Here is a 27,983-nt window from a genome sequence, read left to right as displayed (position 1 = left end):
ATCCCCATTGATGAGGGAGCAGGAGGCTGGCTGAGGACAAAGCAAGAGCTGGCGCCTTGCACCCCCTCTTCACCCTTTCCCCTTCCTAAGTGTAGCATCCCTCAGGCAGCCCTGACTGCCATGAACAATAAGCAAATAGTTAACTTGCAGAGCTCACAATCCTGCTAGACAGGAGTCTCCCTTGGCTTACAAATGTCCTAAATCTCACTAACAAAGACGATTGATAGCAGGATTGTGAGACCCCACCAAAAAGTCTCCCAAAGATCTTAATGTTAATGGCTGGTCTAAAGACAACATTGATCCAGCAGCAAGGGCAAGGCCTCCGGCAGGCCTGGAACATCCTGGCACCTTGTAGGCCCTCTTTAGCATATGAAAACTCCACTGACACCTCCCTTCCCCTCACCTTCCCCCAACAGCAGGGTACATAACCTGCCATCCCTCACAACCCGGGGAAGCAGCTCTTCCTGCCCACGGGTCCTGTCCCGGTGCTTTAATAAACCACCATTTTGCACCAAAGATGTCTCAAGAATTCTTTCTTGGTCATCGGCTCCGGACCTCAGCCCACCAAACCTCACCTAGGTTCTAGAACTTCATCACCATGAAAGGAAGCCTCCGAGATGCCCACAGGAGGACAGGACAGTAAGACATTAAGGATCTCACTAGTGGGCACTTGTTTCATCCTGCATTACACCTCTGCTCCCCTTGGAGTTGGCTGTTCCATGCCTTGGTGACTATGCCAGATTGTTGGGGGAAGGGGGTACAGAAAAGATTTAACAGCAAGATTTTGTAGGGACTTATGAGGGAGCAGAAGACTGACTGAAGACACAAAGCATAAGCTGACATCCTGCAACCTCCCTCCCCCCACCCCAACCCCACTCCTAGGTGGGAGAAGCGTGACATTCTTCCAGGAAGCTCCCAACTATCTTAATGTTAATGCCTTGCTAGAGGGGAAAAACCACCTTAACTCAACTAAGGCAAGGTCTAGCAGGTCCTCTATAGCATATGAAAGTTCTTTCAAAATCTCCTTTTTTCCTTACCTCTCCCAACCCCATAGTATATAATCACCTCTCGCAACCCTGCCCCTGACCATGGGTCCTGTCCCCATACTTTAATAAACCACCATTTTGCATTCAAGACGTCACAAGAATTCTTTCTTGGTCATCGACTTCAGATCCCACCCCACGGAACCTCACCTGTTTTCCAAAACCACATCAGGGACCACACTGCAAAATGAAAGAGGAGTGCTGGTCTCACTCATCAGCCAGAGAGACCAGCATCTCCAATTCTTTACATATGGAACTTGACATGCTTCCTCTGATTCAACCCTCCAGGGTTGCTCTTTGGTTACTGGAGGAAGAGCGGCCTTGGGGGCATTCAGGCAGGAAGAATGACCTTTCTCAGGAGAGAGAAATATGGACCTTGTTGTAAGATACCAAACTTTAAAAAGTTTAATATAAAGAATGGGTGGTTGTCAGAGGGGAGGGCAGGAGGGAGGGTGGCTGAAACAGGTGAAGGGGTTAAAAGGTGCACCTATCACGATGAGCAAGCAGTTAGTACAGAATTGTTGAATCACTACATTGTACACCTAAAACTAATAAAACACTATATGGTAACTATACCTGAATCAAAAGATAATTATTTTTTAAAAAGCTATGTGAAAAGGGAGAAAACAAAACTTTGAAAAGAGATCCCAATATTTATTCAGAAAAATATTAGATACTGATGAAAGTATCACAAACTTTGTTAGTTCAGAGTTTATATTTTATTTGTTTTTCATTTATTTACTTTTTTCCAGAGTTTACATTTTAGAAAATGTGACTTGAAACCAGCTCTTCTCTTGAGAATAGGGTCACAGAAGATGAGCCTCTGCTCCCAAACCTCTCCTGTTCCATAGGCACTTTGCAGTTGAGGGAAAACCCCTTCAAGTTTCTGCCATGTCCTGTGTCCTTCTTGCCTCTCAGTTGGCACAATGAGGAAAAGACTTAAAGAGGAAAGTCACTTGGTGGCGGACAGAATGCAAGGGGCTTGTAGTCAGGAGACCCTCTACTCTCAACTCTGAAATCCATGTGCTATGGGAATTAGGGCAAATCCCTTCTCCTCTCTGGGCCTCAGGGTCCCTGTCTATAAAGTTAGAGCTGTTCCTGCTCCAAGTTCATATCAGAAAGGTTAAAGAGCTAACAGGGTCAGGATTTGGGGAAAAGGTGAAAAGAATGAGCAGCAGAGGCAAAACCCTTTGGCCTGTCTCTGGTGTGAGCTCTGGGAAAGGTGACTCACTCAGGCCCACCCAAAACTGCCCATAATTCCTGACCTGCCACACCCATTTTCTCCCCTGACCTCCTTGGGAAGAGAATTTCTGAAAAGTCGTAGGTGGATTGCCTTAGTCATCAATTCGATAGGAGCTATTGCCAGGAGCACAGGAGTCATGTGGGTGATTTATTTGCACCTAGTGAGCTAATCTGTTTGAAAGCTGTAAGGACTCTTGACACACCTAGGTGGACACAGAAACAGCAGTTTTCCTGTGTGTTGCCTCACCAAAGGCCAGGTCCACAGCTTTCTGGGTACTTTGCATTGATCCAGTAGTATTTCTGATACATTCCAACCTCTATGGCCCTCTCACTGACCTCATCTCTTCTCTTCCACCCTGTCTACATCTGTTACCCATCAGAAGATCTGCTCTGTCCCTTCTCTCACTCGCCCAGCATCAGATGGTTCAGTGGCTGTCAATCCACATGACCATGACTGTGACAAAGATACTATTCCTTTCCACTATTATATACAATTATAGGCCAGCCCTTGTATTATCCTACTGTTTTATGTAACTTGCTCCACCAAAATTGCAAGTATTGTACTTCATAATATAATTTTACCTCCTAAGAGGATTCTATTTTCAAAGATTACTAGAGAAGAGTTTTACATTCTGGCTTGAAAACCTCCTTTATTACACTGCATTCCTGACAAGAAACCTCCAGGAGTATCTGCTTAGCCCCAGAAATTATCAGTCTTTATCCTAAATTAGATAGAATAAAATGTCTAAGTGGCATGTGGAATGAATTCACCTCTCCAAATCTCATACCTCAGACCCTCCAAGGACATTCCCATACGTGTGGGATCCAGGAGGATAACAGGCCTCAAAATAATTCATTTGTTACCCCTAGCAGTGATCCTCTTGGGATGAGCTTGATCTGACTTTCCTTAGCTAAATCAGCATGTAAGTATCATTTGACCTGCCTACTGAGATTCAAGTTTTTGACTAGAGCTCTTTCCTTTCTTTGTTGACCTTACATGCATTCTTTTGGACTTGCAGTTTCTTTTATGGCAAAGACCGAAAGATGCATACATCTAGCTAAAAGGCAATCTGATTTTCTCTCACTGCCCAAAGCTGGCAAATAGCCATCGTCTAGTCCTGAGTGGGGAGTGTAGGGGTCTCTTCATGTGGGTGAGAGTATTTAAGTGGAGGCATGTCTAAGCTAGATGACCAGCTGTCAGATGATTCTACACTAAGTGATGGCTGGAAATCAGCAGTCCTGATGGTTTTTGCAAACTTGCAACCTCAAAACTCTATGAGACTCTACCCCATGCATGGAGAAAGGCAAGGAGGACAAGCCTAATCTCCTAGAGCCCTTGTCCTTGCACTCTGTCAAATCCCAAGTTAAAGGGTTCTCGTGTAGATGCAGTCTTCATAACTAAGCTTCAGGTTCTCCAGAAGCAGAGCACACTGCATTTCTTCTGCTCTAATCTCTACAGTATATAGCCTAGAGCTCAGCAGTTAACAGGGGTCCAATATTTACCACATTGTTTTATCCTTTCAATGGCATGCTTTAAAGTTATTAGGGAAGTAATATTTCAGGGATATGGAGATACAGTTAAGACATGGTCCCTACACACATACACACACCCCAAACATCAGAATTTAGCAAGACTGACCTGTAATAACAGAATTTATAACACCGTTATGGGTGTTGGCCATTATGGTTTCCATCACCCATATACCACAATTATGGGTGACAGAAATTCAGACAAGGAAACTGTACATTTTTAGCTGGTGAGATGTATTAATGAAGACTTGACAGATGAGATCCTTTGGACCTGGGACCCATCCGATGGTTAGTGTTTTAAAAGATGAAAAGTGAATAACTAAAAACTCAGATAAGTATAACACTCTACTCAATGACCACAGAATATACATTCTTCTCAAGTGCATACGGGGCATTCTCCAGGACAGACCACATTAGGCCATAAAACAAGTCTCAAGAAATTTAAAAGAAATCAGATACAGTCCCATTGAGAAACAACTATTAGCTGTCTATCTTGCACCACAATACAGGGAGGACTGACTGCTCACCTGCCAGTGGTAATATGAACCTCTGGGCTGATAGCAGGATAGATTAAGAATGTGTTCCGCAAACATAAGAATGCCTGTGCCCAAGTAAGCACCTTACAGAAATGGCACACTTACCTACAGCACAGGAGCACTTACAATATCAGCCTGCTATCTCATGAACTGCACTCATTTTAAGGGCCGTCGCCTATGTCAACCCAGCCCAACTTCCAGAAGTTGGTGACATTATGTCTCTTCTTCCCCAAGCAAAGAAAGAAGGTGCAGAAGACATATGGTATACTGATGGCAGATCCCAGGGAAACCTGCCTCTTAGGCATTCCTGTGCCATCCAACTAGATTCTCTAATGTACTTTTGTTTGAAGAAGGAACTAAACAAAGTAGTCAGTGGGCAGAGTTGAGAGTGTTATGGGTTGTGTTAGTTAACACATGAACCCATGCCCACTGATTTGAGATCTGGCTACTGACAGCTAGGCAGTGTGGAAAGGGTTAACAACGTGGATGCTGCAATGGCACAAAGGAAGCGGGGCTATATTAAATAAAGCCCTATGGGGAGCAGACCTCAGGCAATATATTTGGGGTGTATGCACTAAACCTGACACAGCTGCCCATGTACGGCAGGTGTCCGCTCACTCCCCACCCACACTGCCAGGCAATCATGAAGCAGATGCACTAGCCTGGGCAAGAGCCCTTCTGCTAGAGGGAAATTTGACTCTGTCTGATGCCGTAGGATGGGTCCACTGTAAACCAAAGCACTGAGGTCCCCAATCTACTTGGGAAATAATAAAAGGATTACATTTGCCTTTAAAAATTTCAATTTAAGAGCTGTTGACAGACTGCCCCAAGTGCTACTTCAGGCAAGGACTGCTGTGCCAATACCCCTACCCCGGGGTACAGTGAGCAGATTACATGTCCTCTGTCTCATAGGCAAATAGATTACACAGGCCTTTTGCTGGTAGGGGAAGGGCACAAATTATCAGTATCGATCTGGAGGATACTTCACTGTTCGTCCCCCACCTTCTAAACACATGAGAAAACTAGACAGATATTTCCCCCCAAATATCAAATGAACAATGAACACATGAAAAGAAACTCAACATTATTAGCCATCAGGGAAATGCAAATTAAAACCACAATGATATACCACTTCACACCCACTGGGATAGTTATAATCAAAAGATGGACGATGACATGTGTAGGTATAGATGTGGATAAACTGGAACCCTCATGCATTGCTTTTGGGAATGTAAAATGATGCAGCTACTTTAGAAAACAATTTGGCAGTTCCTTAAAAAGTTAAACATAAAGTTACCATAAGCCTTGGCATATACCCCAAAACTCAAATCATATGTCCCAAGAAATAAACATGTACATGAGTGTTCCTAGTAACTTTATTCATAATAGCAAGAAAGAAGAAACAATCCAAATGTTCATCAAGTGATGAATGGATACACAAAAATGTGGACTATATGCAGGGGAATAGTATTTAGCCATTAAAAAGTAATGAAACACTTATTCATGCTATAACATGTATGAACCTTGAAAATGCTGTGTTAAGTGAAAGAAATCAGACACAAAATTCCACATGTCTTATGATTCCATTTTTGTGAAATGTCCAGAACAGGCAAATCTAAAGAGAAAGAAAGCAGAGTGGTGGTTACTGGAGAGGTCTGGGGTAGGAGGGTGACAGGGAATGATAAAGAATGTCACCTATATTTGGCATGATGGAACATTGATCTGGAATCAGTTAGCAGTGATATGGTGATGGTTATACAACTCCATGAATATATTAAAACCTGCTAAACTGTAAACTTTGAAGGGGTGAATTATACAGTATATGGATTATACTTCAATATTTTAAAACTCAAAATAAGTCACAGAATCAGAATAAGTATGATATACTTAATATAGAACAAAGTGCAACTAATCACCCTTATTAGATTTTTTGCTGTGATAATAAAGGAGAAAAGCAGAGCACAGAAATCCAATAGATTTCAGTAATTCATTCCACAAAAGTTAATGGGGCTCTTGCCATCCTATCCAACCGTGCTAGTTGCTGCAGAGTGTACAAATCTGAATGGTCCTCGGCTCCTAAGGGTCTTAGAAGCTAATTGAGAGGCTGAGAAGCTAATTGAGAGGCTTAGAAGAGTGGACTGACAGCCCAAGCAGGGTTGGCTGTGCTCATCTACCTAAGCATGGCTTGTCAGAGCAGGCCACCAGCTTCCAGCCCTGGGAGCCATAGAGCCTCCCTGGAAAGGGAATGACAAGTGAGATGAAGGCTAACAAGCTACCCAGGAAAGAGACACTTGAATAAATTATAGAATGAAATCATGCCTTGATCTCCCACGTAAGAGAGAACAGTTGTGCACCCTTCTGTCTGGGACCCTTGACTGAGAGGGAAGGATTGGGCCAGCTGACTCTGACCCCTGACCTAATCTTAGTGCAAGATCTTCTAGATAAGGGGACAGGGGAGAGGGTAAGTTAAGAAACAGGAAACAGGAAAACATGAGTTATCACGCTAGGTTTTATCAGAGATTAAGAAAATGAGGGGAAGGGGATAACTTTTGAAAAGTACAACCTGGGTGGAGAGAGATGGTCCCACTTTAGCAAAGTGATGGAGAGTAGGGACATAGCCTGGCCCGTGTGAGGCCTGATGGAATAACGGGGCCTAGCTTGGTACTGAGTGATAGGAGTGAGGACGGCATTACACACAAAAAGCAGACTGAGCATGATGGCTCACTCATGTCACAGGAACAGCAGCGTAGAGGAGACATGGCCAAGACCACAGTGATGGGAAGAGAACAAAGTCTGGGACATAGTGGATATAGCAGGAAGATTCTAGCCTTCATGATGGGTACAAAAACTAGTCTGTTAATCACCATTTTCATCATTAGCTGAGCTGTGCCTCCCTGACTCTTCCCCTCTATAAGTTTGTTGGCCCTGGGAAACTGAGATTACACAGAATACAAAGCAAAATGCTAGAAATGCTCCAAGACAATACAAAGTGCTAGGGAAAGGAGTGTGTTTCAAGAGGAAAAGTGAAGTTGGGAAAGATTTTACTCATAAAGTTAGTAGCACATGAACTTGAAAGGATGTGAAAGATTTAAAAAACTGCTTCGTGGGGCGCCTGGGTGGCTCAGTGGTTTAAGCTTCTGCCTTCGGCTCGGGTCATGATCTCAGGGTCCTGGGGTCGAGCCCCACGTCGGGCTCTCTGCTCAGCGGGGAGCCTGCTTCCCCCTCTCTCTCTACCTGCCTCTCTGCCTACTTGTGATCTCTATCAAATAAATAAATAAATAAAAATCTAAAAAAAAAAAACAAACTGCTTCCTGGTCACAGTAATATTTAGTTTCAGAAGTACAGAAAAACACGAAGAAAAAAAACGAAAAAAAGAAAAAAAACAAAAATTATTCTACTACTCAGATAAAAGAACCATTAACATTTGAGGGGTTTATCTTTCTGCATTCTGTTTATTTATATCTGTCTATAAATACCTACATCTAACTATATAGGCATATAGATATTAAAAGCACATTGTGTTTGTGTACACCTATATATACACACACACATATATATATATATATTTAAATATTTTATTTATTTGAGAGAAAGCATGCACAGAGGGAGAGTGAGAGGGAGAAGCAGACTCCCCGCTGAGCAGAGAGCCACATGCAGGACTCAATCCCAGGACTCTGAGATCGTAACGGAGCTGAAGGCAGACACTCAACCAACTGAGCCACCCAGGCACCCACACACATATTTTTATATTTCCAAAAACACTTGTGATTGATAAGGATCTGACAGGGAAACAGAAGGTGAGACAGAGAATCAGAACAGGTAGGGAAAAGAGCACTGGAAGGCAATGGAGCATTCCAGAAAAAACATTAACTAAACAGGACTGGCTTCAAATCCTCTGCCTCTATGGATACTCTAGCAAGTTACTTCATTGTGCTAATCCTCAGGTTCCTCATGTGCAAAATGGGTTTACATATACCCATCTACATATGGGTGTACATATACCAATATGTAGATGACAGAGCCCCTTTCATGATCAGAGACATGACAGCGTCTTGAGTACATAGCAGCATACCTAGAGAAAGGTAGGCACGGAGCACGTGTCGGGGTAGAACAGGCTGTTTGGGCCGCTGCATGTGGCTCTGCTTGCTTCTGGTCCGAGATACTTGTGATGAAGCTCTAGAACCTAGGTAAGGTTCGGTGGGCTGAGGTCCGGAGCTGATGACCAAGAACGAATTCTTGAGACATCTTTGGTGCAAAATGGTGGTTTATTAAAGCACGGGGACAGGACCCGTGGGCAGGAAGAGCTGCTGCCCCAGGGATGTGAGGAGTGGCTGGTTATATACATAGGAGTTGAGTAGGTGAGGACAAAGGAGTGTTCAGAAGGGCTATTGGGGTAAAGAAGACTGTCAGGATATTGAAGGCCTGGTTACTATCAAGCCAAGGCCACTTTCCCTCTAATGAGGCACTAACATAAAGACAATTGGGAGTCTCCTGGTGGAATGTTACATTCCTGCTATCAAGCGTCCTTGTTAGTGAGATTTGGGTTTAGAAGAAATTTAACTTTATTTACTTTTCCTTCTACCTCAGCCTCCTTCAGTTTTTATGGAGAGGAGGGTGACATTAGGGCTTGAGGAACTGAGTTATGTGCCTTTGGAAATTGGGTTATTGATAAGGTAACTTCTTTGTTGTAAATCTCAAGGACACTTGTAAACCAAGGGAGACTCCTGCTTTGCAGGATTGCGGATCTCTGCAAGTTAACTGTTTTTCTTTTAGGGCAGTCAGGGGTGCCTGAGGAATGTGACACATATTACCAAGGGTAGTGGGTGGAGAGGGAGTGCAAGGTGCCAGCTTTTGCTTTGTCCTCAGCCAGCCTCCTGCTCCCTCATCACTTGCAGGTAATGGAGAGGTCAGAAACAACTCACTCACTGCAGCCCATAGGTCACAAGGATTCTAGATCTCAGCTAACTGAAGAACAAATTATCCAGAAGTGGTAATAAATCTTTTAAAATTACTTAACAGCCCACTCAATTGCTAGAGAAATCATGGCATAGTACACACACCACAATCAGCTGTTTCACTCTGATCAGCCTTATTATACTAGGCAACAGGCCAAGGTTACTAGTTCACATTTTTTTTTTTTTTAAAGATTTTATTTATTTATTTGAGAGAGAGACAGTGAGAGAGAGCATGAACGAGGAGAAGGTCAGAGAGCGAAGCAGACTCCCCATGGAGCTGGGAGCCCGATGCGGGACTCGATCCCGGGACTCCAGGATCATGACCTGAGCCGAAGGCAGTCGTCCAACCAACTGAGCCACCCAGGCGTCCCACTAGTTCACATTTTTAATGGTTATTCTAATGTTCTTCATGCTTGAAAAATTCCTCTGGCCTCATAAACCAAAGTGGCAGAAGGACTATGATAGCTAGTACTTGACTGATTCACTGAGTGAACTTGGGCCAGACAGATAATCTTTCTTTCTTGTGTCTCCTGAAACAAAGCAGATGGGTTTCTGTCCCTGAGCAAAAGCATCAGCATAGGGAGAGTAACTCAGGGCCACCAATTTGGGTGAAGTGTGTTTGCATATCCCGTCTTTCTACAAAGCTATAAAAGTAATTGTCCATCCATCTCTGCTGAAGGAGACCATTATTCTGTCCTTACTGTGATTAGGATCATTTTAGATATCAACTACATTATAAGCTCTCAATTCATTAAGCCACTGAGGAAAACAGATGGTGCCTTGTAAACAGGGTGTGGGCAAAATGACTTGGAGAGCCTGGAGATCAGTCAACAAAAACAAAAACCTATTTGCAGTGCCACTGAGGACGGCAATGCCTCCCAGAAGAGGCACCTCATTCTTAGAGAATTAGTAGACTATAAAAATAGCCCTAAATCATTGTTGAGAGAGACAGAGTGAGGGGAAGCAGAGAGGCAATCAGTATCCAAGGCAGTAGGGCAGAAGCAAGGGGATGCAGTGAGAGGACGACTGTGTAAAGGGTGGTGACCAAGAGAATTAAGAAGCCATGAGAGCCATGGGAGCCTATAGGCCCCGCCTAGCTACTGCAGCCCCAGTAGCTGAGATGCAGCCCATGTCACTGAACTCAGTTACTCACCTCTGCAAAGAGGCTGCAAAGAGACAGTCATTCAGCCAGTACTTACCGGAGGCCTCCCATGTACAGGATGCCACTAGGCTAGCACTGTAGGCAATACAAAGATCCCTGTACCAGAGGCTTTCAGAACCCAAGGGCAGGAAGAGCTGCTACCCGGGGGGGGGGTTGTGAGGGATGGCAGGCTATGTACCCTGCGGTTGGGGGGCAAGGTGAGGTGTTATTTCCTCACTAACCGGCACCACTATTATGGACATTTTACAAAGGAAGAAAGTGAAGTTTTGAGAGGTAAAGCCGCCAGTCATGACTACTACGTGGCCAGCCTGGGGCTGCCACTCAAGTTTCCCAGCTCCCAAATCTCATTCTCTGGAAATGAGCTAACCTTATTTTGATTTATACAAACCCCCTTCAAGAATAAATGCGCTCAGGGCGGCTGTCAGCCTTTGTATTTCCAGAATCACAGGACTTGAGGACTTGCCTTCATATTCAAATCTCTTGCCGTTTTAATTATCCTAAGTAAGACCCTGATTATCCCTACTTATTTTTGCAGCCCTTCCATTGGGCTCCTACTGAGCTCAAAGACAATGCTCGGAGATGGGCATGAACCAGACAAAGTATGTGCCTTCAAGTAGCTGAAAACATACCATATAATCAAGGTATGGGGGTTTTCATTCACCACCCATAGCATGAATGTTTCCTACATGTGTCTTAATTATGAGACAAAGGATTTTTCCAAATCCCGAGGCCGTGTCACAAAGTTCCTACCTGTGTGATACAGCATGGGCAATACGCCTCAATTCGCGGTTCTACTACGGGATTCTAATTTAGCCGCAACTCCCCGGGGGCACAGTCGTTGATGCTTTGCCTCAATTCGCCATACAGACTGGCTATGTCCTACGAACAAGTTACGGGCTGTCTCCCGAAGTTCACCGTCACCAAGGGCCGCTGACACTTCTCAGAGAAACCTCCCCCCTTCAGGGTGAAGTCTCCTCTAGCGACCCCATGCTTGCGACTAATGGCTGCCCCTCACCACACTGTAAACCCCAGAAAAGCTCGGCGAGAGGCCCGACAGCGCACGTTCGCGGCAGCACAGAACCACCAGGGGAACGGAACGGACGAGCGCTCCTTCGCCTCACCGCGGCCGGCGCCCCGGAACACAGAGACGTCCTTCCCCGAGCCTCCCAAGGACTGGCTGCGGCCGAAACGCCTCAGGCCCGGCCCCGCCCCTCCCGCGTGCGGAACACAATGTTCGCAATGCTCGCCGCGGCTGCACGAAAGGAAAAGCGCGACAGAAATCTGAGGTTCCGCCCGGCTGGGAGCCAGGGCGCAGAAGAGCGCCTGCGCGAAGCCCTGACGCTGAACTCTCAGGCAAAGCCCTGACGCTGAACTCTCACGCAAGACGAGATCCCTACGCGAGAGCCGGAGACACGGAGCCACCGCCCACGCGCGCCGCCCGGGCCAATCCGGGACCCGCCCTACCCACCGCGCACACGCACGCACCCACCGGGACCCTCGCCTGCCGGGCGCTGGCTTCTTATTGGCTAGGGCTTGGTGTGGGCGGGACGAGAAGAAGCCGGCTGGACGGCGAGCGTGGGTGAGAGCCAGAAACTAGTGGGAACCTGAGTCCTGTCCCTGTAGGTATGTGAGGCTTGAGGGAATCCTGGAGCGGAGGCTGCGCTACCGTGGGGCGGAAAGAAGTGCGGCAGCGCTTGGCTGCGCCGAGCGCGCCTTGGGAGTGGTGGGGGCCGTGGGGCTGGGATGAGGGGGGCGATGGCCGGGTTGAAGGGTGCAAGTAGGAATTGGCGGGTCTCGGGCCCGACCTCGTGGTTCAGGGAAATTTGGGGGGTGTCTCACGGCCTGTCGGGTGAGGGGATGAAGTGGAAGCTTGTGGAGTGAATCGGCCGAAAGGGAAGACTCGCGGAGGGGGCGGTAACGAGAGAGCCATGGAGGGGGCTGGGGCCGACCTCAGGGAGCCGGTAGCGCGGATAGTTCCCGGAGCCGGGAGCCTTCCGGAGAGCCGGCCCGCGCGGTGAGTGAGGAGGGCTTGGGAGGGCAAGCGCTCCGGCCTTGGAGTCCAGACAAGGTTACGGGAGGAGACGGGGTGGGGCGCTTCGAAAGGTTGAGGGCGTAAAACCACACCACCCTACTCTTCTCCGGAACCGCGGGTTTCCTCCCACGCTGGGCGACCCTGTCCTACCCTGGGACGGTAAGAAGGCCTCAGGCCCTGTAGGAAGCATTTACATCTGTGACGGAATTTAAATTTCATCCTGAAAGCTAAGCCCGCCAGTGAGAGATAGGAAAACAGCGCGTGTTTAGACTGGGAGCCGCTGAAATGATTCTGAGGTGTTACTCGCCTTTCTCCCATCACGGGTGCGGGCTGCAACTAGTTCCCTCAGTGGGGTAGTCCCCACCGCAGGATTTATGATTCCAGAAGCACGCAGGCACTTTCGAGTTCGACCGGTTTGGATGGAAAAGTTCAGACAGATCGAGGCGGCATCAGGCCCCAGCATGACACACAAGTTTTGAGTCCTATATCCCAGGGCATCTGTTATTTCCTTGTGCCCCAGAATCAATCGAAGGGGGGTTCTTAAAATACAGATTCCTTAGGTCCCCTGCTCCATATCCTCTGAATCAGAATCTCCAGGGTGGGGCCTTTGCAGCCATTTTAAACAAGTTGACAGGTGACTGATGGAAAATCAGAATTTGAAGCCCTTGTTGTTAGTAGTTCCTGTGACCAAAATGACAGGCTGTGAAGATCCTTCAGTCTGTTACATCATCTCACGCTGGACAGCTCATCCTCCCTGAGGTGTTTTCTAGGTTCCCATGCATTTGGAAAGGTCTGCAGTAGTATCTTACTAAGTTTAGAGAATATTTAGTGTTTTCAAACTGGCTTTGAATATCATCTGGTCATTGATGCCTCTTTTTGTACCTGTTCAACCTTTTGACAGAGATCTGGGTCAGTTGCAATGGGCAGGTGAGAAAATTAAAATAAAGGAAAATCTAGAAGTGGTGCGAGTGAAAAAGGTCTATTCAAAGCACAGTTGAGGGGTGCCTGGGTGGCTCAGTGGGTTAAAGCCTCTGCTTTCGGCTCAGGTCATGATCCCAGGGTCCTGGGATCGAGCCCCACATCGGGCTCTCTGCTCAGCGGGGAGCCTGCTTCCTCCTCTCTCTCTGTCTGCCTCTGCCTACTTGTGATCTCTGTCTGTCAAATAAATAAATAAATCTTTAAAAAAAAAAAAAAAGCACAGTTGAAATTGGTGGGTGAGTTAAGTCACTAGGGAAGGAAGTTCCGTTTGGTTTTAGGCATGATTTGCATATTTTTTACAATTGAAAGAAATGCAGGCTTCTGTTAAATGAATTTTAATCTTTTTCAGATTAAGTGTATTATCAGCGTCATAACGTTGGTGCTTTGACAATATATTGTCAGTCAGAAGAACTCTGGACCGTGTGTCAGGAGATCTGGTTTCAATCCTTGCCTGCCAGAGATATATTCTTGGTGTTGAACAATTCATATAACCCCTTTTCCTCTAAAATTAGGCTATTGGCATGGATTAATCATTTGGGTTGTTATTAACAAATTATATGATTCTTAGTTACTGATTCTGATACATTTTTATTTTATTTTATTTTTTAATTTTTATTTTAAGATTTTATTTATTTATTTGACAGACAGAGATCACAAGTAGGCAGAGAGGCAGGCAAAGTGGCAGGCAGAGTGGGGCTGATCCCAGGACCCTGGGATCATGACCTGAGCTGAAGGCAGAGGCTTTAACCCACTGAGCCACCCAGGCACCCCTGATCCTCATACTTTTAAAAAGTTAGCCACTTTTCATTTGTATGGCTGCAAGTCATGAATGCTTGGGTCAAAATTTTATATGCAAGGAGTGTTGCGAATATATAGTATGTTAGGTAGAGAAATAAAATTTGAACTATAGTATAATCTGTGGTGTGAGTGTTGGACTTTTTATATCCCTCTTTTGTCTTTAAATGTGCTACAGGGCATTCTCGATCAGAGACAGGTTATCTTTAGTCACTGAAAGCAAATAATGACCACATGGTTACCCCCACACCCTTATTCTTACTCTAAGGATTGCTTTCTGAAAATCTGATCAGATGACCTACTCATACAAACTTTAGATTCTGTATCATAGGTGAGAACTGGAGTTGAGTGGATTTTCTTCTTTCATATATGTACAGGAAAGAGACTGCCATCCTCTGTCTTCCTGAAGGAGGGAGAAAAGACTTTTGGTCCACTGACCTGTTGAAAATTATACTGATCCAGATGTGAGGGTTTAGAGGAAAGACCACTGACTTTCTTGTTTTTAAAGATAATTCCTGGGGTGCCAGGGTGGCTCAGTGGGTTAAGCCTCTGCCTTGGGTCAGGTCATGATCTCAGGTCCTGAGATTAAGGATTTCTTTGTCAGACGCCAGAATTGGATTCTTCCCAATGGGGATGGAGGCTCAGAAGGATGATTTCACTTTTCAAACTAAGCAGTACACCGCCCTCTAGAGTTGACTTTTTTTTGAGGGTCTTAAACCTATGGCTTACACCCTCACAATAGCAAAGTGCTGAATGAGAGTTGTTATTGAAGGGAGTATGATGCGTGATGCACATGAAAAAACCCAGAAGTGAAGGTAAGATGTTACATGGGTAGTGGGATGGGCAGTTGACTTTTGAAGTTAATGTAACTGACACTAATCAGACTTGTACACTTAACATGTGTTTGACTCCCTTCTTTTATCTGTGGGTAACATTTACAGGCGGTTAAATCAGCTCAGTGAAGAGGGAAGTATATACGTATTTATTGTGACTAAGGTGAAACTGACTTTGTTATTTTTCTCATTGTGATGAAACACCTGTTAAATAGCTTCCTTTGTAAAAGGAGATGACTGAAAAAGGGAGAATGGAGTCTTTGGTCTCTATAAAAGAAGGCAGAGAGTTTTAAGAGGGAGGTCTAGGGAATGTAAGGTATGTAAAGGAAAGTAGAGCTGAAACTTAGGAGACATTCATTCATTAAGAAGGTCCTGAGGATAGTTCAGTTTTTTCGCTGCAGTGATGTTAAAAATGATAACCCTAGGTTAAAAAAAAAACAACAACCCAAAAGGCTATATTGTGTTCAATTGAACATAAATTATGGTTTAAAAGTATTGGTTAAAAAGTAAACAATAGTATTTAAAATAAAAGCTTTATTTTTTAAAAAGATTTTATTTATTTGAGAAAGCAAGACAAAAGTTATTTCAATTAAAAAACAAAATTGGGGTGCCTGGGTGGCTCAGTGGCTTAAACCCTCTGCCTTCGGCTCAGGTCATGATCCTGGGGTCCTGGGATGGAACCCCGCATTGGGCTCTGCGCTCAGCAGGGAGCCTGCTTCCTCCTCTCTCTCTGCCTGCCTCTCTGCCTACTTGTGATCTGTCTGTCAAATAAATAAATAAAATCTTAAAACAAAACAAAACAAAACTTTCACTGTTATCAACAATGTGCTGCTAAAAAGGAATTGGTTGGGATGCCCCGTAGCTCAGTCAATTTAGCATCTGACTCTTGATCTGATCTCAGCTCAGGTCTTGATCTCAGGGTTGTGAATTCAAGCTCCACCTTGGGCTCCATGCTGGGTGTGGAGCCTACTTAAATATAAACAAATAAAAAAGAATTGGTTGTATGGGATGAACATCAAAACAATAGGGGGGGATAAATAGAATTCTTCCTAAAGGTAGCTACAGGTTAAAAATATAGTTAATTTCTAAAAAATACTTTCTAAACATTATGGACAACATACCAGGTTTTTAGGTGGAAAGTAGGAGCATTTTAAGTACATCCAGCCATTCAGTGTTCAAGATGCTTTTAATTGTAGAACTTCCTGGAAATTCTCTTTCAGGAGGATTCTTCAGCCACTATGTCAACCGGCACAGATGTTTCTCTTTCTTCCTATGATGAAGATCAGGGATCTAAACTTATTCGAAAAGCTAAAGAGGCACCGTTTGTTCCCATTGGTAAGTTTGACTTTGATATTCTATTAGCAATAATCGCGCCTCGGATAAACCTCATTGGCTACGATACTGCTACTGCGCAAAGCTGACTTTGATATTCTAATAATCAGTTTGTTGTGAGCTATAAATCAGTAGAAGTGTGGTCAACTCATTCACCAGGCACATCCTGAAAGCATTTGTTTTCATATATTTTGTTCCTATGTTGTTGAAATATGTAAGATTGCCTTGATATAACATTGTCTATAAAAATTCTTCTGTGTGTCTTCAGCCTTCATTTATTGACTCTCATTTCAGTGAATGTGTTGGGGGACCCTATGACCACCCTCAGTCTCAATGATTTGCTAGAAGGACTCAACAAGGCTAACTAAAAAAGCTTACCCTCACAGTTATGGTTTATTACAGTCTCTGCTATGTTTACTAATTCCTCTCAGGGAAGGAAATAGGACTGAGAGAAGAGTTCCCTTGGCGCTCTTAAAGCATCCTCCTGGCTGCACAGCCCACAATTTGAAGATGATCTTAACTTCCTGAATCTTCTACTGTTTACTACCAATTATGGGTTTTGGACTTTAAGAGGGAAAATTAAAAACTCAATTTGTGTGTTAGTTAATTAATGGTTTCAATAGAACATCTTTGTAAAAATAGTAGAGGTTTATATTGATTGATAGTAAAGTCATCTTGCTTCCCTGACCCCATGCGATGATATACTTGTGACTCTTTGTTTCACAGGAATGGCCGGGTTTGCAGCAATTGTTGCATATGGATTATATAAATTGAAGAGCAGGGGAAATACTAAAATGTCTGTTCACTTGATCCACATGCGTGTGGCAGCCCAAGGCTTTGTTGTAGGAGCAATGACTCTTGGTAGGTTCTTAGAGGAAATTTTCAAGTTTCTAATTCCCATTAATAGATTTTATAAATCAAGGTAGGTACTTTTAGCTGACTTTGAAGTAGTTTGAAATGTCACTTATTTTTTTCTCATAAAAATTGTATTAATAAAGGTAGTTCAATTAGTGACACAGTTTTTACTGTCTGATACAGTAAATGTTTTATTTGTTTTACATGTTTTAAAGGGAAAAAAAAACCGTTCTGTCCATCATAGAACTTATAATTTCACTGGAGTCTAAATATGTAAATAGGGTTGGTAGTAAGAGCCATTATCTGGGAGAGACATATGACATAAGACTACTGTTTTATTGAATTTTTGAAAGTGGCAAAATTTTTTGGTTTTTTTTTTTAAGAGCCCAAGGGGGTAGGACAGGTTGAGAGAGGGAGAGAGAGAATCTAAGCAGCCTCCACATTTAATGGGGAGACCAACACGGGGCTTGATCTCAGGACCCTGAGATTATGCTTAAGCCAAAATCAAGAGTCAGGTGCTTAACTGACTGAGTCACCCAGGTGCCCCAGAAAATGTTTTTTTAATGTAGGTATTACAGTCTTTTATTGGCTTTTTAATTTTGTTGACTTCACTTACTGTTACATGGCAAGAGTACTCCTTTTAAAGTTGTAAGATTAATATTAATTGTTTTTTTTTTTTAAAGATTCTTTTTTTTTTTTTTTAATTTTATTTTATTTTTATTTACTTATTTGACAGACAGAAATCACAAGTAGACAGAGAGGCAGATAGAGAGAGAGAGGGGGAAGCAGGCTCCCTACTGAGCAGAGAGCCCGATGCGGGCCTCGATCCCAGGACCCTGGGATCATGACCCGAGCCGAAGGCAGAGGCTTTAAACCACTGAGCCACCCAGGTGCCCTTAAAGATTGTTTCTTTATTTATTTGACAGGCAGAGAGAGAGAGAGAGGAGGAAGTAGGCTCCCGGCTGAGCAGAGAGCCCGATGTGGGGCTTGATCCCAGGACCCTGGGATCATGACCTGAGCCGAAGGCAGAGGCTTAACCCACTGAGCCACCCAGGCGCCCCTAATTGTTCTTTAAAATAAATATTTCAGTAGTCTGAAGTAGACACAAGAACCTCGAGCTACTGGGAACCTGTAGAAAAAAAGAATTTCAGAAATTTAAAGAAGGCAAAAGTATAAACAGCCTGGGGTCTTGTTCCCCTTATAAATATTGCATGATAGCAAGGTGCTACTTTTAGCTATTTTATGAACTGTTTTCCGTTTTCTTAATATCATGGAAAATATTAAATGTTTAACTACTGTTTTTTTTTTTGTTTTGTTTTGTTTTTTTCCTTTAGGTATGGGGTATTCCATGTACAAGGAATTCTGGGCAAAGCCTAAACCTTAGAAGAAGAGAAGCTGTCTCAGTTTTGTTGGTGGTGTTTGCTTTAGTTAGGCATTTCATATTGAGTTTATATGTTTATGTTGAAAATAAATCATTTGAATGGGTCAGATAATATGGTAGTTTAAGTATTGGCTTCCTGTCTTGCAGGCTTGATTTGCCTGGTTACCAGACTACTAGTGACCAGTCAACTAGCTAGGTCATTCAGGGGAGTCACATTAGCACAAAAGAAGAAACATGTCACTTTTAAATGGACTGGACAGTGGTAAAATATGCTCCTCCTTAAACTCTTATGATCAAATCAGTTAGAAAGAGGACAGTGTGCCAGTCCTGAAGTACTCGTAGTTGCTGATTTGATTCTAGTATCAAAACATGCTTTTGATGTTATGTAGGAATCCCATTTAACTTTTTTCTGCCTATTTTGCAGATTGATTGGGTACTTCAGTTTTTAGGACTGGTTGGCTCTTAATCCTTTCAGAACAGTGCATGGAATATAGTAAGCTTCCCAACAACCTAAAATACGTTTATTTAAACTAAACCTAAAAAGCCGATAAAGAGCTGTTTAGAGTAATATTTATTTCAGAATCATAGTTGTAAACATGAGAATAACCTAACTGTGGATCCCAGTTTAGCTTTTTTTGTAACTGCAGAGTTATATTTATGCTGCTGTTGTATTAGAATAATTTCTAAATGTTGAAATGTGTATTTTAAGTACTAATGCAAAGGTTAAGTGACAAACACTTTTTTAAATGTATGAAGCTTGTTTATTTTCTCTGTAAGAATCATAAATGTTAACAAATTACCTACAGTTGAAGTGATTGATGATTTTATTCACAAGGTAGTTTGGTCAGACATAATACACAAACTTTGGTATACTCCAGAATGCTTTATTACATTTGTGAAATTTTCTTGTCTAACCTAAATTTACATTCCATGGTGATAACATGGTAAATGTAGTGTTAGTAAAGAAGGTGAACACATCAGTTGCCTTGTATTTATTTCAATTTAGAAAAAAATCAGTCATTCCTTAGTAACACAAGGATTAAGTTCCAAGAAAAAAGAATGTTTTATACCTGTGGTAGGAACTATGGTTAAAGCATATTTATCAAACAGGAATAATCGTTAATATCTGTTGAGTATTTACTATGTGCCACACACTATTCTAAGTGCTTTTCATGTATAATGTCATTTAGATTTACTAACAATCCTAAGAGGTAGGAATTATCCTTATTTGACAGAGGAGAAGACTGAGGCATGAGTGTAAATATCTAACCCAGGGTCACAAAGCTAGAGAGGGTTATAGGTTTGGGACTGGAACCTGGGCAGTCAAGTCGTAGATGCCAATAGGTATTAGAAATGATGGCCTTTGTGAAACTGAGTGGCCGCAGTTATCATAAATTAATAAAGTTAGGCAAGAGGTTACAGCATGGTCTTGACTCACCACTGAATCTTTTTTTTTTTTTTTTTTTTAAGATTTTATTTATTTATTTGTCCGAGAGAGAGCGAGCGCAGGCAGACAGAGTGGAAGGCAGAGTCAGAAGGAGAAGCAGGCTCCCTGCGGAGCAAGGAGCCCAATGTGGGACTGGATCCCAGGACGCTGGGATCATGACCTGAGCCGAAGGCAGCTGCTTAACCAACTGAGCCACCCAGGCGTCCCTCACCACTGAATCTTAAACTTGGATTAAATCTGAGTTTTATCAATCTTGGGTATAAAATGAGAAGGTGAGCTAGGTAATTTCTACAGTCCTATATAGCTTATAGGTCATTATATGAGTCTGAAAAATGCTTTAAAAATAAAAACTATTACTAGGAACTATTTTCTCAGGTTCCAATAGATCTGATAGGAGATCCTGGTAGGCAGTCCTAGCAATTGTTTCACGAAGGATAAGCCTTCTGTAGAACAAATTTGGGAACAATTTTCAGGAAATTGTTCTAACAGATGAGTATATTACTGACTTGTTAAACCAAATAAATACTCATTTGAGAGAAGTTGGCCTGGACCATTGCCAGAAGCTAGGGCAAACAAAAGCAAAGTGTTGGGTACTGAGCATTATGTAATTAAAGGTGGGGTTGCCCATTCATGGAAGAGAGTGGTAAATTAGCTGGATGAATGGATTGCCATCAGATAATGAAGTTCTTAAAAGTGGCTTAGGTGGGTGTGATGTTACATCTTATTAAGTCAGTCCTGGGTTCACAGCTCTGTCATCTATTACCCAAGTAGCCATGGTTTCATCATCTGTAAGATGGGGGCAATAATATTAGTGGCTGAGAGGGATGGTAAAATGCAGTCAATGGTTACTGTAAGGATCTTAGCACAACACCTGATGCGGGAAGAAACTCTACAAATGACTGCAACGCCCGTTGGTACAGTGGTAAGCTTGGGAAAGTCTGGCAGGGAAGGCCGCCATTAAGTGGTTATAAAAAGCCTGTTGAATGCTAGGGAGAGGTAGCAGCAGTAACATCCAGCGTGGTGTGTGTTGGGGGAGGGCGGGAGGTGAGGCACTTAACCCAGGGTTGCAATCAGAGTTAAGTACCCCTCAGGAAGCAATGTTGTACCTTAAAGAGATGGTATGTTGATTTTCACTGAGAGTTTGATTCCTTGGCTTAATATTTCTATGTGATTGGGGCATTGATGTGTGATTGCTTCCATGTCTCCTTTAGTATTTTTTTTTTTTTAAGATTTTATTTATTTATTTGACAAGAGATCACAAGTAGGGAGAGAGGCAGGCAGAGAGAGAGAGAGGAAGGGAAGCAGGCTCCCTGCTGAGCAGAGAGCCGGATACAGGCCTCGATCCCAGGACTCTGAGACCATGACCTGAGCCGAAGGCAGAGGCTTAACCCATTGAGCCACCCAGGCGCCCCTCTCCTTTAGTATCTTTGAGGCCATGATGATCCTTTTCATTCAGAGCACCTGGCATTAGTGCCTGTCTCATATAAATGTTCAATAAATATTTATTTAATGGGAATAAATAGGTTTTGTTTTTTTACATATGAGTCAGTTCTCAGAAGTTACCTATTTTTTTTTTGTTTGACAGACAGAGATCACAAGTAGGCAGAGAGGCAGGCAGAGAGAGAGAGAGGGAAGCAGGCTCCCTGCTGAGCAGAGAGCCCAATGTGGGACTTGATCCCAGGACCCTGAGATCATGACCTGAGCCGAAGACATCGGCTTAACCCACTGAGCCACCCAGGCACCCCCAGAAGTTACCTATTTTTGATGAGCAACAGTGACATCTGGTGGTATGCGTTGGAACTGAAGTCTTCAAAGTACACGGCTTCTCTGTCAGGATTTTGGAGTAGTGCATCAGTTAGGGCAACCCTCTGGCCTCACAGATGAGGAAATGCTACTTGGAGAGTTTCAGGAACTTGAAATTTAGGCTCTATCTCTATGTACATCTACAGCCCATCATAATATACCTACTAGGCCAGAACAAAGCTGAATGAATAAGGTATTTTAAAGTTCTCCTGTGTCAAATGATAGAATTGACAATTACTATTTATATACCTGATCCTCTTTGAAATAAAGAATTTTCTTTTAGCAAGGTATACGATAGAAATTTTCCCTAAATTCAACAGTCCTAATTGGTTCTAGTTTGGAGGTCAGTGTCCACATGATCCCTTCAGAGGAACTCAGTTAACAGGTCCTCTCTAGTATTCTGAGCTGCTTATAATGGTGTTTGGGTTTTTTCCTGTCTCTAGTGTAACTGAAGTGTCACAGACAAAAATCGCACAATGTGAGGAGGAGATGCCATCCTGCCTTTCATGCCTGTACCTAAATTCAGCCCGCACATAACTGTACTTACTGTCTTCCCCACTGGTGCCCCTTCTTGGCTCACCCATCTCTTGTCACTGACACCCTCCACCTCCCTCTGTCACTCTCTGGCCTCAAACTCTTAGAAATGTCTTAACTTTCTCCTGTGTTATCACTGTTAAGCCACTCACCAAATCCTGCCAGGTTTTTCATAAACAGTCTCTCAGAGTTGTCCTTTTCCACCTGTTGCTACTACTTTAAATGTAGGCCCTTCATCTCCTGTCCTGTGACCTAGTTCAGGAGTGCCAAAGCCCTGTGCTCTACACTGCCCCCAACACCTTTGCTCCTGTGCCACTGGTTTTCTGAATGTTCCCTTTCCCCATTCCCATACAATTCAAATGCACATCGTAAAGGCCCACCCCAAATTCTATTTTGTAAAGCTTCTCTGTACTCTTGTAGGTCACAGTGAACTTTCCCTTTTCTCACATCTTCCCATAATGAGTTGTAAATGCCTAAGACAACACTTTTGTGAGAAAAAAATGCATACTTTTGTGTACTGCTTTGCTGTATAGTAAACACTTCAGTACTCTTCTACTAGTTCCCCACAAAAAGACGCTGAAGTACATATTACCCTGACTTTATCAGCAAGGAAAACTAACTTACTCAAATACATAAAATTGAAAAGTAGCAGAGCACAAACCTAGAGCCTTGGTCACATGGAGAAACTGCATGATGGAAGGGAAGGTAGATAAAAAAGGTACATACAGTAATAACTGTTCAAGATATACTAAGTCTTACCTTCATTTCCACCTTCCATCACACACACATGCATTCCTTCCCTATTCAGGTCCTAAGCACAGTGTTTTATTTTTCCAATGTGCCATAGCTGCTTTGTCCTCAGATTTCTTCATTTAAAATCCTCAGTCTTTGTTGTGGCCTTTATGAAAAGAAAGGTGAATGAATTCTCTATATAAATGGTCTTTACTGTGAAGCTGGTAAAATAAGAAACTAATACTTACTCAAGGCACTGGGAACCTAATCAACAGGGAGAAACCAAGAATTCCTGACACCAGGTGACTCATCCAAGTGTTTTGAAAGACCATGATAGGAGCCAAGAGTGAAATTGAGAAATTTTGAGTAAAATATAAAATAATGACCAGTCCATTATGCTAAAGGCTAGGAGGAGAGCCAAGGTAGATCTCATCCATCAGAGAGGTCCCTTGGAACTAAGGACTACTGAATCTTGGCAGAACATTTTTGAGTTTTCTAATAAGATCAGCATATGATGTGTGAGATCACCATATGTACAAACACATTTTAGATGAAATAGCACCATGAATAAAATAAGACTTGACTGTATCCAAAATGGTGTTACACTAAAACACAAAGTGTACTGGGAGGGGTCTGTTAGAGGCTGAAAGCCAGCAAAGAAAGCCCAAATCCATGGTGAGTTGAAGAGGTGGAACTGACATATATTTAACACCTTCCAACAAGAAGGATCTTGACCCTGGTGAAAACGAACAATTTTTGTCTGTTGGAGGGGGAAGGGGTTCCTTATTATGAGGAATATTTTTATAAGGCTTAACACTGGGTCAAAAATATCTCAAGGCAGTTTGCCTCTGTTTGCTCTGAATCCGTGCTCAGAATATCTTTCCAATGATGCTTGGCTTTGTGGGTGTTTGATTCTGGGAAGGGAGAGGCTCTGGATATGGGTCACAATTCCCTAATGTAAACTAGTGGCTTAGTGCTCTGGTTTATATGTCAATCACTTAATGCCATGACTGCTGCTAAGTTTAGCCCCAGTAGACATTTATGGTATAATGACCAAATTAGATTTTGGACCTGCAAAGTTGAAGTCGATAAGTGGAGAGGTCTGAAATGTGTAGAGCCAAATGGTGCCTTAGTTTTAAGCTGCAGCAAAGCTTGCTCCCATTTTGACACAAAACAGCAAAATATGTAATAATACACCTGAAGAGCATTTCACAGTTTACAAAACACATTCATGACCTATTTGATTATCATAGTTGTAAGAGTACTATTGTTATTTTAAGAAAATTGAGGTTTGTGACTTGACTACTGTCAGAGAATTCTTTCTTCTGATCATTTATTCAATTCAATTTTGCTTCTCATAGTAAGAATAGGATCACTGACTGCTTATGTTATATTTATTTGTAGGACAGTGCCTATAATTCCAGTGAGGGAAAATCTATTTGGTGACCTTATGGTCATCTTTTAAAAAATAAATAAGCATGGATAAAAGTCCCGCTTTAAAGTTGGAGCTGTGGGAAAGACCTAATTGAGGGATTAGGAAAAGAAGCAGTTAGGTCCACACACATCAGTGCAACTGATTTTTTTTATTTTATTGTAAAATATACACAACAAAGTTTACTATTTTAACCTTAAGTGTACAGTTCGGTGGCACAAAGTACACTTGACAATGCTGTGCAACTCTTACCAGCATCTGCCTCCAGAACTTTGTCATCGTGCCAAAGAGAAACTTAATACCTTTTCATAAAGCCAATTTCCCTTTTCCCTGGCCCCTGGCAACTTCTCTTCTACTCTTTATGTATTTGCCTTTTCTAGGTACCTAATATAAGTGGAATTATATAATATTTGTCCTTTTATGTCTGGCTCATTTCACTTTAGCATAACATTTTCAAGGCTCATCTATATTGTAGCATGTCCGAATTTCTTTCTTTTTTATGGCCAAATAATATTCCACTGTATGGATAGAGCACAGTCTGTATATCCATTCATCTGTTGATGGACACTTGGGTTGTTTCCACCTTGGGCTATTGTGAATAGTGCTTCTATGAACATTGGTGTACAAATATCTCTTTGAGTTCCTGCTTTCATATTTTGGTTCTATACCCAGAAGTGAAATTCCTGGATCATATAATCCTATGTTTAAGTTCTTAAGGAATTGCCAGACTTTTCTATAGAAGCTTTACCATTTTATACCCCACTAGCAGTGCATAAGGGTTGCTTTCCACATCCTGATCTGCACTTGTTATTTTCCTTTTTTTTTTTTTTTTTTGGTAGTCATGCTAATGAAGTGGTATTTCATTGTGGGTTTGATTTGTATTCCCCTAATGGGTAGTGATGTTAAGCATCTTTCCATATACTTGTTGGCCATCTTTTTTGGAGGAGTCCATTCAAGTCCTTCCCTATTTTCAAATTAGGTTGTTTAGTTGTTGAGTTTGCTCAACTGATTTTTGACAAAGGTTCAAAAGCAATTCCATGGAAGAAGGCTACCTTTCAATGATGGTGCTATAGCAATTGGACATCCATAAGCCAAAGGATGGGGGGAACCACAACCTCAACTTTACATTTCATGCAAAGATTATGTCAAAGTAAAATGTGACATAAAAATCTAACACTTTTAGAAAATCATAGGGAAAAATCTTTGGGATCCAGAGCTAGACAAGGGGTTTTTGTTTGTTTGTTTGTTTGTTTGTTTTGTTTTATTTTGTTTTTGGTAAGCAGTTCTTAAATGATCCACAAAAGGTTGATAAAATGGACTTCCTCAAAACCAAAACCTTTTGTTCTGCAAAAGCCCATTCAAAGAAAATTAAAAGACAAGCTACAGATTGGAAGGAAATATTTACAAGCCACATATCCAATGAAGGACTATTATCTAGAATATACAGAGAATTCTCTGTATATATTCTACAGATATAGCACAAAAGACAATACCAAAGATGATAGATAACAAGCAAATGAAAAAAATGCTCTATATCATCACCCATCATGCACATTAGAACCACAATGAGGTGTCACTACATACCTATTAGAATGGCTAACACAATATAGAAAATACATTAAAAAATACTGGCAAGGATGTGGAGAAACTGGGTCACTCAATGTACCATTTCTGGTGGGAATGTGAAATGGTACACCCACTCTAGAAAACAGGTTGGCTGTTTCTTATAGAACTAAACATGCAGTTGCCATACAACTGCACTCTTGGGCATTTATCTCAGAAAAATGAGAACTTAGGTTCACACACACAAAAAAACTATATAAATGTTCCTATCAGCTTTATTCATAATATCCCCAAACTGGAAACAGCCCAGAAGCCTTCCAATGGATAAATGGTTAAACAAACTGGCATGTCCATAGGGGGTATAGCTCAGTGGTAGAGCATTTGACTGCAAACTGGCATGTCCATACCATGGAAAACTATCCAGCCATGAAAAGGAGCAAATTATTGATACACACACAATAATTTGGATGAGTTTCCAGATAATTCCTCTGAGGAAAAAAAAAGAAAGAAAGAAAGAAAGAAAGATAGATCGATCAATCCCTGAAAGTTAGATATTGTATATCTGCATAAAGTTTTTGAAATGACAACATTTTAGAAAAGGAAGATGAATGGTTACCAGGGTTTAGGGACTGGGAGGTGAGAGAGGGATGTGAATGTGGTTATAAACCTCGAAGAGAGGGATCCTTGTTGTGAATGAAGTGTCCTGACTGTGGTAGTGGGTACGAAAAACTACACACATTGTAAAATTGAAGAGGACAAAATACATCACAAACGTGAATACAAATGAAACATGATTAAGATAGGAGTATCAGTGTCAGTATTCTGATTGGTATTGCAAAGTGTGATCTGGTGACACATCTTTCTGAATGTGTATGAGGTGAATGCCTTATGAGGAAAAAAGAAAGAAAAGCAATTATGAGATGTCTGGACATTTTCAAATTACAAAGGCCCGAATCAATACTTGGAAAGCTTCCTTCGATTTCCTTTCATAGAAATTTGCCTCCCACTTCCACATAGCCATTAATATAGTAGTGACTTGACTTAGGTTGGGGAGTGCCTTAAAAAAACAAACATACAAGTGTTTTCCACGATGAACATAAACTATATTCATTATTTTTAAAATCCCCCAAAATGCAAGAATAAAAACAGCACTGTAATTCCACCACCTAAATATAATCATTTTAATATTTCTATATGCTCCTCACAGTCTTGTTTCTTTTTAAAAACTATTTAGCAATTACTATTTTGCGTCCTGCTTTTTTCACTTACCATCACAACACAATTTCCCCCGTTTTTCAAAGACATGCAGAATACGTTAAATTTCGTGGTGGGATCATTTTTCAACTCCCTTACAGGACAACTGAATGTGCATCTCTGCACAAAATGTTTAGCCGACGAAACTTTTAAAACATGTTCCAGAACCACGTAACTGGGCCAACGTTAAAGTTTCAGGCACAGGACTCCTATTTCAGCCTACCGCCCCTATTCCCACCCCTCCTCAACCTGGGCCACAAACGCCACCGTCACTTTTCCAGCTCCCACAGTCCCCTCGGCCTCCGTAGACACGTGGTGACATCACGCTGGTCGTGACGTTGCTGGTTTCCCTGGTGACGGTTGCTGGGGCAGCGCGTGCCGGCGTGGGGAAGAGGAGACAGAGCTGCTCCGGCTTTGCAAGTGAGGAGCGGAGGGACGGCTGTAAGTGCTGGGAAGGGCGGAAGGTCCAAGGCTGAAGCCTGGGGAGCCAGCAACTGCTGGAGTGGGGGTGGGGGGTGCTGGACCTGGGTGGGAGCGCACAAGC

The 27,983-nt window shown here is 42.5% G+C and overlaps 2 protein-coding genes and 1 pseudogene across 3 annotated transcripts in view; 2 read left to right on the top strand and 1 right to left on the bottom strand.

Moving 5' to 3' along the window:
- The first annotated feature begins 11,806 nt into the window (after positions 1 to 11,806).
- HIGD1A (HIG1 hypoxia inducible domain family member 1A) lies at positions 11,807 to 19,654 on the top strand. Its single transcript, XM_059162376.1, has 4 exons — positions 11,807 to 12,091; positions 16,327 to 16,441; positions 17,165 to 17,299; positions 18,628 to 19,654. The coding sequence occupies exons 2-4, from the start codon at positions 16,345 to 16,347 to the stop codon at positions 18,675 to 18,677; spliced, it is 282 nt and encodes a 93-aa protein (XP_059018359.1). The 5' UTR covers positions 11,807 to 12,091; positions 16,327 to 16,344; the 3' UTR covers positions 18,678 to 19,654.
- On the bottom strand, positions 16,395 to 16,525 carry LOC131826098 (U4 spliceosomal RNA; annotated as a pseudogene).
- Positions 19,655 to 27,786: 8,132 nt separating the features above from the next.
- CCDC13 (coiled-coil domain containing 13) overlaps positions 27,787 to 27,983 on the top strand; it is a 51,550-nt gene continuing 51,353 nt past the window's right edge. Inside the window, exon 1 of one of the 2 annotated variants that reach the window (XM_059162354.1) lies at positions 27,787 to 27,880. The gene's annotated coding sequence lies outside the window, so the exon portion shown is untranslated. The remainder of the gene's footprint in view (positions 27,881 to 27,983) is intronic. The other variant, XM_059162355.1, reaches the window with a different exon arrangement.

The sequence above is a fragment of the Mustela lutreola genome, chromosome 2 (assembly GCF_030435805.1).
Source record: "Mustela lutreola isolate mMusLut2 chromosome 2, mMusLut2.pri, whole genome shotgun sequence".
Lineage (NCBI taxonomy): Eukaryota > Metazoa > Chordata > Mammalia > Carnivora > Mustelidae > Mustela > Mustela lutreola.
This window is presented reverse-complemented; position numbering and strand designations above follow the sequence as displayed.